The sequence below is a fragment of the Adiantum capillus-veneris genome, chromosome 19 (genome assembly GCF_014529385.1).
Source record: "Adiantum capillus-veneris isolate H3 chromosome 19, ASM1452938v2, whole genome shotgun sequence".
Lineage (NCBI taxonomy): Eukaryota > Viridiplantae > Streptophyta > Polypodiopsida > Polypodiales > Pteridaceae > Adiantum > Adiantum capillus-veneris.
In genome coordinates, this window is record NC_140949.1 from 146100435 (window position 1) to 146117117 (window position 16683).

The 16683-nt window shown below is 44.0% G+C and overlaps 1 protein-coding gene across 2 annotated transcripts; it reads left to right on the forward strand.

The window, feature by feature from the left end:
• The first annotated feature begins 780 nt into the window (after positions 1 to 780).
• Positions 781 to 16220, forward strand: LOC147435029 (tRNA dimethylallyltransferase). 2 transcript variants are annotated; one of them, XM_086491383.1, is made up of 3 exons: positions 781 to 1194; positions 15610 to 15843; positions 15925 to 16220. In XM_086491383.1, exons 1-2 carry the CDS (start codon positions 807 to 809, stop codon positions 15615 to 15617), a joined length of 396 nt encoding a protein of 131 aa, XP_086347509.1. In that variant the 5' UTR covers positions 781 to 806; the 3' UTR covers positions 15618 to 15843; positions 15925 to 16220. The 2 variants fall into 2 exon arrangements, with proteins under 2 accessions (XP_086347509.1, XP_086347508.1); XM_086491382.1 differs by having other exon boundaries at positions 784 to 1165.
• Positions 16221 to 16683: the final 463 nt, after the last annotated feature.

Consider the following 16683-nt stretch of genomic DNA (forward strand, 5'->3'; position numbering starts at 1 on the left):
TCTGATGATCATTCTTGCATTTCATGGCCCTCCATGTTGCCAACATCCTACATTATTTATATTATCACTAGCTCTCTTTGTGGGCTCATTTTTCATATTTGAGTTATGTCATGATATATCTTACTACATTATGTTAATTATTTGTTCACTTGCGATGCCCATGTAAAAAAGATTGCACAATACTGTGTTGCTTCCACTTGCCTCCCTTTCTCATCACTGGCCAAAAGATTTCACTGAAAAAAGTTGCCTTATTGCTGGTTGTCGCAGTGCAAGATGATGTACATAAACACCTCTAGAATTTGTGAGCTACATTGTTAATTTTGTTATATTGAATTGTGTGTGTGTGTGTGTGTTAAGTGAAAGCCTTGCTCGATTTTTGTACTTGCTAAAAAAACCTCGCTCGGTGAATGAGAATACTCTAGATGAGGAATGTGCCTCCTTGTAGATGTTGGTACTACCATTCAATTTTGGGAGGGAGGGAGAGAGAGGAGGAGGAGGAGGACCAAGAAGACGTTTATGAGAAAGCACATGCTTGCTATTTTATTATCCGCTGTACACTGGCTTTAAAATGCTCCTCATAAGCTCTAAGTTGGCCTAGTGGTGAAGGTGAGGGGCTCAAAACGCACACACACTGTGGTTTGACCCCTAGTCATGTGGGTGTGAGTGAGTGGGCGCAATCCCGTAAAACTAGTCGAAGTGAAGCTTGGAACGACTTAAAAACAAATAAATTAAAAAAATTGCTCCTCGTAGGCTAGCTACTCTTAAAATCCATTGGCAACAAAAACAATTGAACACAGTCCGTAAGAATGAGTCTAGGCCTAGTAGCAGCGGGAAGCACATTGGGTGGGTTGAGCGTCTGCTTTCAACCAGCGAGGCTCGCAAGCGAGCAGAGGGCGTTGGTGTTGGTGGGTGTAGGGACTAGCACCAGAAAGAGGGGAAGGTGCTCGTGGGCGAGGGCGAGCTCATCAGCGGCTGTTGATGACCCATGGTTGCAAAAGCTGCCTGACAAGAAGAAGCCTTTGTACTCTCACAGCTTGCCTTGCATTGAAGCTTGGTTGCGAAGCTTGGGCTTTGTGCAGAGCAATGATGATCGTGCAGCTTGGACAATTCAGCGTTCCGACTGGCACGCCCGTCTTTCACTTGATCTCACCGACTTGTTCATCAGGTCTTCTCTTGAGCAATTGACTCTTAAATGTATGTATTAACCTCAGCCCTTCATTTTTCATTCAAGAAACTTGTGGCAGAGAGGAGCTGTGCTATTTTTGTTGTGTGCAAGTCTTTAATACATCACAGGTTTGAGCAGAGTAACAGCAGGTTTGAATCTGGCCAGCTGTAATTATAAGTTGAAATAAGTAACATGTCATGAGTGTTAGAAAGAAGCATTCTCAAAGACATGAAAAGCTCTTTATGTATGTATAACAGCAAGCTTGTTTCCAGAATTTCTGTTGTTGAAGATTTGTGGTTACAAAGAGCCAAGAAGAAATTGGTTGAGACCCTCAAAGTTTCTCATCATTTCTCTTAACAGACGTTTTTGTTGCGTAGGCTTTTTGTCAATATGCCCTTTTGAGAACTGGTTAATGTGACCTAGGACTCGACACTAGTCTAGTAAGGGCTTGTTCATTGGAAGAGTCAGATCTGCCACATGTGATTCTTCATGAGAGATTATCTGTTGAAGATTTAAGCCCTTCAATCAATGTTTTCAATGAAGCAAGGGTTTGACAGGTTTGAAGGGCCTGCTTTTATGGATTGTTGTTCCTTTGTCTGAGCTGTGCCCATCGAGTATTGTTGTTCATTTTCTAAACTATACCAATGTAAAGCTTCCTTTATATTCTTTGGGCCCCTGCCAACCTTCTTGACTTGTGGTTGAAAGTTGTATTGCATGTATTACTGGAGAGGCTCTGGTTTTTGTTAGGTCTGGCATCTAAGATATTTGTTGTTGAGGAGGTTGTGGAGAGTGATGAAGTTCTTCAGTTTGTCACTCAGCCTTTTTGAGAAGGTAATCTGTACAACCGTGTCCCATGGATGATGAGGAGGTCAATGCAAAGGAGGAAGTCACATTGTCGAGTTCTGAGTTGCATGAAACATAAAGGAAAAAAGACAATAGCAATTATCGGACACCTTGTAAACCAATTAACTAGAGTACATGCCAATCATCCAAACTGATATAAATGAAATGCTACAAGGCACAGATGGAAATTAAAGAGAGAGATAAAACATCTTGTGAGTGAACATGGTCAAAATATCTTTCCCTGATCACATAGGTTGAAAGTATGGTGAATATTCTTCTCTCACTATAAGTACAAGCTCAGTAATCATGATGAGGTAATTTTGGTGTTTTGAGCGTCTTTCCATTTCAACGAGCACCTTCAGTCTTTGAAAGCATGTGGTTCACCTTCCATTTGCCTTGATTCCTGCGTTTTTCTTTCATAGCAGTAAGCATGGCTTTGGGTTGTGGGTTGGCCAGGCGTTTTGCTATGTGTCTATGAACATATATCTGCCACCTTGTTTTGGTTAGGGGAGTCATTTGGCCCCTCATTGTCGATAATCTTTTTAGCCCCTATTTTGTCCTCTATATTGTTTATACTATTGGGTATTTCTTAAAAGAAACCATTTGCTCACATATATATATGGCGGCACAACGGCAATCCCTAAGGGAAGACCCTCACGTGCCTATATATAGGGCCAGATCCGAAATGCCCGACCCAACCCTCAGCCCCCACGACTCTGCATAATCCCATAAGTGAGAAAAATAGCAGTAAGGGGCCCACTAGCTACTAGGGCTCTGGGAAGGCATTGGAATCCAAGGGGGAGAGGTCCCCTATGGCAAAAGGAGCCTACATGGCTATGGAATTGAGCTTGAAACCCGAGCTAAACATGGCTAAACACAACCCGACATGAGAAACCTACCTCACGCTGGCCGGGCACAGCCACAAAACAGCCCTCACTCCCTGATACGTGTCCCCGGGAGAATTTGGGACCGACTGGACGAATCGAGAGAGATGCATGGAATCTAACAGGACAATCATGTGGCCTTCTTTGGTGCGTTGACTCTCCAAGCTGGTCTTTTCTGATGGCTTTGTTGGCGTGGAACCTTGAGTTTTGTGTTGTTGTGACCAAGGTTGATCCTCCTTGCTGCTTCTTTTAGACTTAGAAACAATTCTGGAACCTTTGCACAATGAGAAGAGACGTGCATTGTGTTGGTCTTGGGTGGCAGATATTGTCTCCTACAACATTGATGTTGGATGATTCTTCCTTTACCAACCTTGTGGAAAGAGATGACCTTTATGCTAGCTGTGTTTGCATGGTGATGCTTGTAAATATATTTGATGACTCTTGCCCAGTCTCTTACCATTTTGTGTTTCTACAAGATGCTATGGCTCATGTTGCTCTCCCATTGCTACGGTTGCTTTGCCGATGCTTTTGCCTCTCTATAGAGCAGACACATGTATTCCCCTAAAATGTACCAAACATCGCTTGATATTGTTTCTCTTATAATGACACACCTTTGTCACAAAATGGTGACTTGGCAAACCCTAACCCTCACCCGAAATTGCTGGCTGTAGAAACCAGAAACCCTAATTTGCTGGCTGGAGCTGCTAACACGTGGCAGCTGTATGGACCTCCGTGATTTGTGGCGGGAATTGCGGAAGCAACAGGCTGCGGTAGCAATGCTTTTTGGCATGCTTTTTAGGCTACGCAATTTGATGGCCTTTTGCTTTATTTTCCTACGCAAGTTGCGAAAGAGAGAGAGAGAAGCTTTTTGCTTTATTTTTCAAGAAGCTTTTACTTGCAGCTTTTGATGCTTTTGATTTCAGCTTTTGGGGCTTTGCTTTTAGCAACCCTTGTACTCTTTAAATAAGTGGGTAGGCCACTCACAACTCAGAGCATCTGGACGTAGAGTCTGAGTGTGAGCGCCTGCCCACACTCTTGTACTTTGAACTCAGATTAATACAAAAAGAAATACCGAAAGGGGCGCCAATCTTTGGGGCCAATATCTCTAGGCACGGAACTCCGCCGGGCCAGTGTCGAATAAAATTATGAACTGTGAATTGTTTTGAAGTGGTTATTTGGTGCTGTCGCGGTAGATTCTCGACTTGGAGTGTCCCAAGTCTGTTACACCTTTGCTATGAGACCTTGTGTGCAATGCTTGTTCCTTTACTGTTGGTTGATGGATTCTTCTTTAGGTGTACGGGCCTCGCGTTGCGCGCTCTACATGGCAAAGATTGTAGGAAAATTATACTTTTTGCAGCAGATCTCAATGCTATAGATGTTCTTTTAACTTATTTCTCTTGCCATGCATATACCATTTGATCTCTTTTGAGGATTCGATTGCTACGCCCTTAGTCAATATTTGTAAGGTGCAGCGGAATGAATGTTGTATTTTCTCAAGATTACTGATCTTTACTGGTCAAGGTTCTTTTTAGTTCTTAGGGAAAGAGAGAGCTTTCCGTCTTATAGAGAGTGTGGTGATCACGAACAAAGTGAGTGGATCTAGTGCGTGCAAGTGAATGAGACTGAGAGAAGGAGAGAGAAGAGATATGACACCGAGAGGTTGTAAAACCCTCCTCCGAAGGCCCCACTCTCGTTGGCGAGAGTGGTCTACTTGATTGCACGAAAGAGTACAATGCGAATGCAAAGGACTGATGCTGTTGGACTATGCCGATGACGACGACGGTGACGACGACGCTGACGATGACGATGGTGATGTCGACGGCTTCGTGGCTGAAACTGGAACTGTTTTTGTCGCTGAAAATGGACTGTTCTTGTGGGCTTATGGCTGAATCTGAATGCTGGGAAAAACGCTAGGTTTAGAGTTCTCTGAGGCTGCATTTTTGGGGGTAAACCTTGGCTGAGAAAACGCTGATACAGCAGGGTCTTATTGCTGAAAATTGACTGTTTTGCAAGGGCCAAGTCACACTTACTACCTGTGGATCTTCTGCTGTGACTGAGGATGAAAATGCTGCTGCTGTGGACAGTTTTTCCTGCGTTAGTGTTGCTGATTTGCTTCAAAGGCTGAAATCAGCGTTCTTGTTCTTGCTGAAAAACGCTGGGGAATCTGAGATCATGCTGGCGTTTTTGCATGAGAAAACACTGATGCTGTCAATGTGGAAAACGCTGGCCCTTTGCTACTTGTTGGCGATCTCTGGCATGGAAGGAAACGCTAGGGCAGCCAAGGGGATGGAGAAGGCAGATCTTGGAAATGCCAGGGAGGGAGAGGTCGTCTATGGCGATGGGGTCATGAGGGGGGTTACTGTTGAGAAGTTGCCTGTTGAGCGGGAAGCTCCTGCTGCCTCTTCTGCCATTTAGTGCTAACTTGGGTTTGAACTTTGCTTATATAGAAACTTAGCAAAATTGCCCTACCTACTTTTGTTGGAAAGTCACTTAAAAATAATAAGTGAAAATCCCAATAAATAGGAAAATAGGCTAAATGCACTGGAAAATTCCCCTAACTGATGCGAATGGATTCTGATGGGAATTCCGATGATCATGCTGTGTGCAACTGGAGGATATGCATCTATGCTAAGTGACTGCGCATGCACGGTCTACGAATAGACTCACAAAAGTGCTAGATCACTGCTAATCTAACTGACTTGGCTGACGGGAACCCTGCTATGGTGTAGCTTGTCCACGGACACATAGGGTTGGGATGTGTCACGTGACATCCCCTCCTTTTCAAAGTGAGGTACTGGTACCGAACTGTATGGCGTCGAGGGAGATCGCCAACAGCATCCGGAATCCTGGAAGGGACTCTTTGCCGGCCCACTCTGATGTGTGGGTCGTGCGGTACTTGAACTTCATAAAGGTCTGCAACGCTTGCTTCTTTGGGTCGCGCCGAGAGCGACTCAAAGTCTTCTGTGGCTCCTTCGATGCTTCAACTTCGTCTAGAGTCCTACTTCTTCCATCTTCAAGAATCTCCATGGCTGAAAATTCCTGAAACCATCTCCAACACAAAACCATGAACATACCCATTCCATGTAAAGTGAAGGAAAAAAATCTTGTCTTCTCTAAAGACTGTCTATGCAATGTAGATGAACATAGATACGGAGTGACAATCCATTCATCAAACACATGCAAACAATGCGATCGAATCTTTTCTGTGTGATCGAAATCAATCAACTGTGGCAATTTAGAATGGAAATGCCCATGCTTGGTGCTCATACTATCATGTGCTCGTTCAGAAATTGTGTCATGCCAAGGAAGAGACATGGAATGTGACTTCCTGACATACAAACTTTTCAACTTTTCATGCACAATCCGCATACATTCGTGCTCATCCATGAGAGAAACGTGCTCAACATACACTATGTCATGCCTAGTAAAAGGGATCACATAACGATGCTGACTAAAATACAGGAAACCTTCACGAATGAAACACTCGAACAATGCGTGCGTATCAATCATGCGAACACATAATACTTCCTGTAAGGGCTCTTTGGACCAAGGCTCGAGAGCCAAGATCGCTTCTTCTGGATCTATCGAATCTTTGTGTGCGGGATCTGTGGACCTTGACTCGAATGCCAAGATCAATTCTTGGTGATTGATCGATTCTACAACAAGGTTAGCTTTGCTAGAAAAAGCATCCACTAACACATCATCCTTGTGAACAATCACATCATCTTCATGCAACGCATCATGCTTGTGAGAAATCACATCTTGATCATGCAAATCATCATGCTTGTCATTGTCATTCAAATCATCATGCAGATCATTATGCTGCAAATCCTGTGTGTCATGCTGTGGAGGAAGAGAGACTGAGAGAATCTCCTTATCCCGAATCCTTTCAATCTTGTCCTGCATATTAGCAATGAGAGATGGAGAAGGAGAAGTATCCACTCCATGAAAGACAGTAGGAGAATCACTTTTGGCATTGAGAGTTAAAGTGCTAGCCTCCCAATCAACGAGAGGGTTTATTTTACGAAACCATTTCATGCCTAAAATCGTATCACATCCTGAGAGAGAAGAAACAACAAATCTTCTAGTGAAGGCAGTCTGTTGAATTGCAAACAACACATCAAGGCACTCCTTCGTGATGAGAGCGTCCATATTAGGACGAAAGCCAGAGACCTCGATAGGAGATCTCGGACTAACTTCGAGGCGGACTCTCTCAACAAGAGAGGGGTTGATCACATCATGCATACTACCTGGGTCAAACAATATGACAAAACGGTGCCCCAACGTACGACCATAACATTTAATGAGAGAATCATCAATGGGAGGGTCCTGAGAAACTTTGGGCACAATCGTGTTATCATTCATTGCATTGACAGATGTAGTGGGTGCTGTGGGTTCTTTAGATTCATTCGATTCAAGCTTAGGACATGTTCTTTTTATGTGACCCTTAATGTGACAATGAAAACAACGACCTTCTTTAGAATAAGTGCTTTGTTCTTCCGAAGTGATGTAACCTCCTAGAATTCCTTGTGCTACCTTTTCATATGGAGTAAGCTTAGGTTTAGCAATTGCGTTAGCCTTACCCTTAGATTCATTGGAAGAATTCTTTGATGAGATACTGTTGGTAGATTGGTTAGAAGAGTTATCATTCTTATCGTTCTTACCGTTCTGAGGAGTCTGCGAGGTACTTGTGGAAGTCTTGTTCTCCTTAGGCTTTCCCTTGTTGTGCTTCATCTCCTGCGCGAGAGCAATCGCTACCGCCTTGTTGAGATCGATTGGATCGAATACCTCGACATCGTACTTAATATACTCGTCCAATCCAAAGAGAAAAGCCTCTTTGCACTCATCATCCGACATGCGTAATTGGGTACCTAGCGGCAAAACACGATTAGAAAAAGACATAACCGGCATACCATTTTGCTTGAGAGCGCGCCAATCGTCCTTCAATCGTGCGAGGTAATGAGGTGGCATAAACCGCGCCTTGAGCTTGTCTTGGAAATCAGCCCAACTATAAGAGGGGGGCGTGAAATCGTCGATTGCCTCTAGATGCGCGGCTAGCTGTGCCTCTTACCATGCGTGGTACCAATTGATGGCATCACCGGCAAGGTACATAGCTGCCGTCAAAACTTTGCTATTCCCTGTCTTCTTAGTTGTCGCAAAATAAGCATTAAATTGATGCAACCAAGAATGAATAACTGTAGCATCCATCTTACTGTCATACTTACTGAAAGTCAACTTTTCTGTGACTGGATGGTTGGAATCCGCGTCGTGGCTTGCGTCACTTGACGAACTTCCACGATCTTTGGGTGGTTCGGTCTTCGAGGCTAGAATGTGGGAAATAAATTCTTGATGACGAATCTCCCTTTTAGCCTCTTGTTCATCGTGCTCGCGTTCGAAAGCAAGTCGATTTTCGTCTTGTTTTGCGGCAAGAGCAATGCACTCACGTTCTTGAGCAAGGCGATTTTCATCGCGCTCGCAGTCCTTGGCTTCTTGTGCTTCTGCTTTGCTTGCGAGTTGTGCCAATGCAACTCGATTCGTTTCTTGTTGTTGTGCCATCATGTCCAACATTGACTTGACCATCATCTCCATCGGAGTGAGTGCAACTCGTGGCGTAGATGGCGAAGGGGGAGGATCGAAAAAGTCTCCTGGTGGGGAAAAATCTTCGTCTCCTCTCTCATGCTCATCACCTGTATGCTAAGTATCCATTCCGCTTCGGGTGACGACCATGCACTATAATCTTGGGTTTTGAAGTTCGCGAGGAACTTGGGTTCTTGAGGGTCTTGAGGTTCTTGAGGTCCTTGATTCGTGAGAATCTAGGGTTCTTGAGGTTCGTGAGTCTTGAGGGTCTTGGGTTCTTGGGGTTCTTGAGGTTTTCTTTCGCTTGCAAATCGCGTTGGAGAAGGATCTTCTCTTCACCCGAGTTCTACCCTTTTCTGCGGGCGCACCCCTTGGCGGCCTTGCGTTCACACCAAGGTTGCTTTTTCCCACCTCACGTCGATTGGCCAGCCGCTAAGTGCACGGTCCGCTCTCAATGAGTGAAAAGAGACACAAGGGGAGGCTGGACAAGCCCTTCTTTCTTGGGATTCCTGTCACTCTTCAACAAAACACGATTAGGAATCGCCACGCCCAAGTAAACTTGGGTTCGTGCGATCGCAACAAGCAAAAAAAATTCTTGTGGTTCTTCCTTGAGTAATGCAGAACACTTCCAAAGCTTTGACACCAATGTAAGGTGCAGCGGAATGAATGTTGTATTTTCTCAAGATTAGTGATCTTTACTGCTCAAGGTTCTTTTTAGTTCTTAGGGAAAGAGAGAGCTTTCCGTCTTATAGAGAGTGTGGTGATCACGAACAAAGTGAGTGGATCTAGTGCGTGCAAGTGAATGAGACTGAGAGAAGGAGAGAGAAGAGATACGACACCGAGAGGTTGTAAAACCCTCCTCCTAAGGCCCCACTCTCGTCGGCGAGAGTGGTCTACTTGATTGCACAAAGGTGTACAATGCGAATGCAATGGACAGATGCAAGTTGGACTATGCCGACGACGGTGACGGTGACGATGATGATGGTGATGTCGACGGCTTCGTGGCTGAAACTGGAACTGTTTTTGTCGCTGAAAATGGATTGTTCTTGTGGGCTTATGGCTGAATCTGAATGCTGGGAAAAATGCCAGGTTTAGAGTTCTCTGAGGCTGCGTTTTTGGGGGTAAACCTTGGCTGAGAAAACGCTGATACAGCAGGGTCTTTATTGCTGAAAATTGACTGTTTTGCAAGGGCCAATTCACTCTTACTGCCTGTGGATCTTCTGCTGCGACTGAGGATGAAAATGCTGCTGCTGTGGACAGTTTTCCCTAAGTTAGTGTTGCTGATTTGCTTCAAAGGCTGAAATCAGCGTTTTTGTTCTTGCTGAAAAACGCTGGGGAATCTGAGATCATGCTGGCGATTTTGCATGAGAAAACGCTGATGCTGTCAATGTGGAAAACGCTGGCCCTTTGCTACTTGTTGGCGATCTCTGGCATGGAAGGAAACGCTAGGGCAGCCAAGGGGATGGAGAGGGCAGATCTTGGAAACGCCAGGGAGGGAGAGGTCGTCTATGGCCATGGGGTCGTGAGGGGGGTTACTGCTAAGAAGTTGCCTGTTGAGCGGGAAGCTCCTGCTGCCTCTTCTGCCATTTAGTGCTAACTTGGGTTGCTTATATAGAAACTTTTAGCAAAATTGCCCTATCTACTTTTGTTGGAAAGTCACTTAAAAATAATAAGTGAAAATCCCAATAAATAGGAAAATAGGCTAAATGCACTGGAAAATTCCCCTAATTGATGCGAATGGATTCTGATGGGAATTCCGATGATCATGCTGTGTGCAACCGGAGGATATGCATCTATGCTAAGTGACTGGGCATGCACGGTCTACGAATAGATTCACAAAAGTGCCAGATCACTGCTAATCTAACTGACTTGGCTGACGGGAACCTTGCTATGGTGTAGCTTGTCCACGGACACATAGGGTTGGGATGTGTCACGTGACAATATTCTTAATGGGTTCTCTTAATTTTGATTTTCATGTATGCCTTTCTACCATGCACTCTGGAGTTGCCATTTGTGATGTGTCAATTGACTTGCTTTTACAAGTCAGGTCCTTGGATGCCACAATAGTAACATGAAAAACCTTTTTCATCCCCTCGAAATGAAATGAACCTGAAAACACTTGAAGCGTGTCTAAACAAGGTGACGAAGCATTTACTCAAGGTTTTATAGAAAATCTTAAGTCTAGGTTTAGAATGCCATAATTCCATGTTTCTAGGGAAAAAGCAAGTGTTTCTTCTCCATTTGTGCGTGAAAGTTGTAGCACAAAGGTGGAAATATGTATGGGTAGCGACGACTTAAAGTGCTCAACTCTAGGTATTATGTATCCTACGGCCCCATGAAACCGATTGGTTTCTTCTTGGCATCTTCAAAAAGAAATGTGTCAAAACAACGAAACATTTCTTGTTTCTATGGATGGAGCACGTCACTTCACTTTTGTCTTGTCTCAATCATGAAGGTAGGGGTACTTTCTTAGGTTTGAGCACTTACTGTCACTTGCCTTAGACCAGATTTGAAGGCACATCATCCTTGTCCAACATGGAAGGATCCGGATTTAGGATGGTTAAGTTCCTTCTCTCTTGCAAATTGTAGTTCTTACTTCTGTTTGCTTTGGCTTTTCTCTTCTTTGAAACTTCTTGGAGATCAAGCTGCTCTCGTCTTGGTATCCCAACTGCTTATTGTGATATGGACCACCAACTCCCATGAGGCATGTGGTTTGGAAGCCCATCGGTGGCAATTCCAGGGGTATCTTTTCGGATATGTGCTTGAATCATCATCTGAAGCGTGAACTTGTCTTTAGACTCTCTCTCTTGAACAACAAGTCTTGAGTTCAACTCCTCGTCGGCTAGATCTTTAAGGTCTTTTGGGATAGTTTCCTACAACGTTAAAACTCGCTTCTTCTCGGTGTGTATGTGGGTGTGTGTGTGCGCGCGCTAATAAAAAGAGTATAACCTTTCTATCACCCAAGTGTGGTAGATTGGTTATGCCATTTCCCTCTTGAATAACAAGTCTTGAGTTCAACTCCTCGTCAGCTAGATCTTTAAGGTCTCTTGGGATAGTTTCCCACGACGTTAAAACTCTCTTCTTCTTGGGTGTGTGTGTGGGTGTGTGTGTGTGCTAATAGAAAGAGGAAAATGGTATAACCTTTCTATCACCCAAGTGTGGTAGATTGGTTATGCCATTTCCCTCTTGAATAAGAAGTCTTGAGTTCAACTCCTCGTTGGCTAGATCTTTAAGGTCTCTTGGGATAGTTTCCTATGACGTTGGGACTACCATCATTGCTACAGAAACAATGTCTGTTGAGGCTTGTTTCGACTATTCAAGAGCTTATGGACCATGCTGCGGTCGGCTACAACCTTATAGAAAAAAACCTAACCCTGATTTTGGTGCAGGTTTCAGGATGGAAAGCCAGTCATCTTTCGAGCTCGACTAGTGTCGAGATTGCTTTTTAAGTTTGAATCCTGTTTGAGAACTTGTTTGTTGATCCTGTTTGGAATTTGTTTGAAATGGATGGTATCTGTTTTGAACTTGTCTTGGTGTCGATTTGAATTGTTTGACTCTGGTTTTAATACTGGTTTCAATGCTCGGTGATTTACTCCTGGGTGTAGTAGTGAGATGTTGTTTTGGTATTGTTTGCAGACGGGATGTGTGGGAAGCGTTTTATTGTATGCTTGAAAACCTCAGAACAACGCAGACGGGATGTCCGGGGAGCGTATGGTTGTATGCTGGAAAACCTCTGAACGACGCAGCGGGATGTTTGGGGAGCGTTTGGTTGTATGCTTGAACCTCTAAGCGACGGAGGCTGCGGTATGGGGAGTGTTTGGTTGTACCACTCCTATGAACTCATGGCGCGGACTTTTTTAGGTTATTTGCCGAGGGGGGGGTGTGTGACGAGGTAGTCGTTCAGTAGCTTCCTACTGTAGATCGTCTGTCTTGGGGGAGTGCTCAACGGCGCTGTTCGTTGTGTCTTGTAACATGCATATGTGAGCATTTGTGTTGCATTGTGATCACTGATGTGCCAAACACTGAAGACTCCTTATTGATTGAGGTTTTTTTGGAAAACCAACGACCCAAGATATCAAGAGCTCCAATCTGGAATGAGACTCCTTATTGGATGAGTTTCTTTTGGGAAGCCAACGGCCCAAGATATCAAGAGCTCCAATGTGGAAAGAGAAAGTGATTGTCCCTCGGATTGTCCCTTGGAGAATGTCCCTCGGAAATTTTTGAGCAACTTGAGTCGTTTTGCAGATATGGTAATCGTGGACGATTACTTTCTTTCAAGAAGTGGGGATGTCATGATGTGTCTAGCCACTCAACTTGCAGATCCCAGCCAAGGGGCCTAAACCCTAGAAGAAGCAGAAGCAAAGTAGCAAAAGAAGACAAAGCAACACAAGAAGTTTTACCAACTTGCAAAGTCTCGTCGAGTGGCCTATTTTTAAAGAAGAGTTCCCACCATCTTATGGGACCCTGTTTGATGGGGCCCAAGGGACCTAAAGGCATTAAAATAAAGTAAGACCGCACACACACACACACACACACACACACACACATGCACACACCCCCGTCTCTGGCGATCAACATGATGACGTGGCAGTAGTACGTACTTCCGGATTTCGTGCTGACATGCTGACGTGTCAGTTGTACAGACACTTGCAATTTACGTTGATGACGAGCCAGTTGCATGGATATTGGCAAAACGTGCTGGCAGCTTTTGGACCAATTGCTTTTGCGTTTGATGCTTTTCATGTAATTGCTTTTAATAGGCCAAGGGCCTTTAAATATGTGCAGAGGGCTTAGTCTCTGACACTCTTCCAGGTGAAGGTGGAGAGCGTGAGTACCGGCATTGCACTGAGTTCAAGCAATATAAAGACATACCGAAAGGGGCACCAAGGTTGGGGTCAGTGTTCTCTTGGGGTGGATTTCCGCCACTCCCCGTCTCGTGTGTTATGCACTCTCTATCTCTTTCAGTTCAATGGTCATTTGAAGTGCTTAAGGTTGTTCAGTCTGTTCTTTTCCGTTGGCACGTGGTGCCCGTCCCCGTGACAATGCTTGTCAATATATTTGATGGCTCTTGCCCAGTGTCTACCATTTTGTGTTTCCAGAGGATGCTATGGCTCGTGTTGCTCTCCCGTTGCTAAGGTTGTTTTGCCTATGCATTTGCCTCTCTATAGAGCAGACATATTTATTCCCCTGAGATGTACCAAACATCGCTTGATATTGTTTCTCTTATCATGACACACCTTTGCTATGAACTTGTGTGCAATGCTTGTTCCTTTACTGTTGGTTGATGGTTTCTTCGTTAGGGGTATGGGACCCCCCCTTGGGCGCTCTACATGGCGAAGACTTTAGGAAGGATGTTGCTTTTTGCAATAGATCTCAATGCTATTGATGTTCTTTTTAACTGATTTCTCTTGCCATGCATATATACCCCCATTTTCTCTCTTTTGAGGATGACTGCTACACCCGTAGTCAATCTTCCCAATGGGTTCTCTTAATTGTGATTTTCATTTATGCCTTTCTACCATCTACTTTGAAAGTTGCCATTTGTGATGTTTCACTTGACTTGCTTTTACAAGACAGGTCCTTGGATGGCACAATAGTAACACGAAAAACCTGTTTCATCCCCTCGAAAAGAAACGAAACTGAAAACACCTGAAATGTGATTAAACAAACTCGAAAAAAGCATTTATTCAAGGTTTTATAGAAAATCTTAGGTCTAGGTTTAGAATGCCATAATTCCATGTTTCTAGGAAAAAGCAAGTGTTTCTTCTCCATTTGCTCGTGAAAGCTTCAACACAAAGGTGGAAATATGTCTGGGTAGCGACGACTGAGAGTGCTCATCTCTAATATTATGTATCCTACAGCCCCATGAAACCAATTTGTTTCTTCTTGGCATCGAAACGAAATGAAACATGTAAAAACAACAAAAAATTTCTTGTTTCTATCGATGGCGCTGAGCACGTCACTTCTCTTTTGTTTTGTCTCAATCTTGAAGGTACAAGTATTTTCTTAGGCTGCGTACTCTCGTCTTCATTGAAAACTACTAACACCTGTTGTGTAGGTTCCTTTTTGGCTGAAATTTATGACCTTCTAGCGCTAGATCTAAGGGTTTTGAAACTTACACTAGGGCTGATTTGATGGCCGTTTTGCTGATCCATTGCTGAAAGCAGGGCCCTTATTGAGGCTGATGATAGATCTACTGAAGGACAGACCAATCCTCTGAAGATGCTGAGAAAAAGTGTGCCAATGTTGGCCTGACTCCTGAGTCAGGGCGACTTGATGGGTTTGTCCATACACTAGGAGAAGGGTTATGATTGCTAGAGTTAGCTGTCCCCTTACGGATGAGGTCTATTGCGTTCTAATGTGTAGGTTCCTTTTTGGCTGAAATTTATGATCTTCTAGCGCTAGATCTAAGGGTTTTGAAACTTACACCAGGGCTGATTTGATGGCCGTTTCGCTGATCCATTGCTGAAAGCAGGGCCCTTATTGAGGCTGATGATAGATCTACTGAAGGACAGACCAATCCTCTGAAGATGCTGAGAAAAAGTGTGCCAATGTTGGCCTGACTCCTGAGTCAGGGCGACTTGATGGGTTTGTCCATACACTAGGAGAAGGGTTATGATTGCTAGAGTTAGCTGTCCCCTTACGGATGAGGTCTATTGCGTTCTAATTTTTCCATCACGAATGAGCTGTGAAGCCCTTTCCATATTGTCAGACGAGAGGTGTTCCAGTGTGCATCTTCTATATGGATTGCCGTATGTCTACTCCTTGATGCCTTCGTTCGTCTTTTGAGAGAGGACCTTGGTGTGGCTGTGCTCAAGCAAAGAGTGGAGCGCGCTTTGGTCTGGTCACTCATTTACGCAGGTCAGGTGGGTCTTTTTTAATTGTCCTGTAGGTTTGTAATGTAGCAATAGCCTAGGCCTGTGGGCCCATAGGTGGCTGCCTCAACCTCATTTACATTCAGTAAAGCTTTTCTTTTTGATTGGATTGTTGTGGTTGTACACCTGCTGTCTCTGGAAAATGCAAGAATTATGTGGGAAGGAAAATAGCAGGCCAAATCAAGTAAACAAAGGACATTACTTCAGTTTGCATTGCAGCATAGTCTGATTTGTGATTCAATTAACTGAAATTTGGCATTTGCAGATATTTGAAAAGCGGGCCTGGAAAGCTTGACAGGGATATGGAACGAAAATTTAGCTATGCTTTGAGCAGGGAAGATTTGGAGAATGCCATTCTTGGTGGTCCTTGATCCTCTGTTTATACCATTTTTTTTGTCGTTTGGAGCCCAAGTAGGAGTTGACGATAAGGTCCTATAAGCCATATCATTTTGTACCATTCAGCATTCAATTGAGGGCGGCAGAGAAAGGCCTAATCAAAGTAAACAAAGGACATTACTTTAGTTTGAATTGCAGCATATTCTGATTTGTGATTCAATTAACTGAAATCTGGCATTTGCAGATATTTGAAAAGCGCCCCTGAAAAGCTTGAAAGGGATGTGGAACGGATATTTAGCTATGATTTGAGCATGGAGGATTTGGAGAACGCCATTCTTGGTGGTCCTTGATCCTCTGTTTCTACGAGTTTTTGTCGTTTGGAGCCCAAGCAAGAGTTGATTGTGTATCGATAAGGTCCTATAAGCCATATCATTTTTTATCATTCAGCATCGGCAAAGAAAGGCTCTAAGCCAACTTTTGTATTGTTTTATTTTGTTGGCCTCTCTCAAATTTTTAAATGTCAATTTTGTCTCCTTACAATTCCTGTCCAAATGGCTCCCCCAAGGCACATATTTATAGGCCCTCGGTCTCTTGCTTTTACACAGAGTTTTTAAGTTCTAAACGCAGTTTGTGCTGTACCTGTGATTGTCCAGATAAGGCTGTGTACTTCTTGAGCGTTGCCCGAGGATTGGTGCCGTTGGAGCTGCTACAAAATGGCTTGTCCTGTTCACTTTTTGCGCCTGACTTTGCATGTTTTTGTCCTTGACGATTTGCATGATTCCCAGTCTCTTTTGGATGTCTTCTTGAATAAAGTTTTTCTGCGTTTAGTCGCTCATTTGCATATTGCTCCATCATCATGTAATGCATGACACCGCTTTTCAGTAATGGTATCCCAACTGCTTACTGTGATATGCACCACCAACTTCCATGAGGCATTTTGTTTGCAAGTCCTGCGGGGCAATTCCAGGGGTATCTTTTCGGGTAAGTGCCTGAATCATCATCC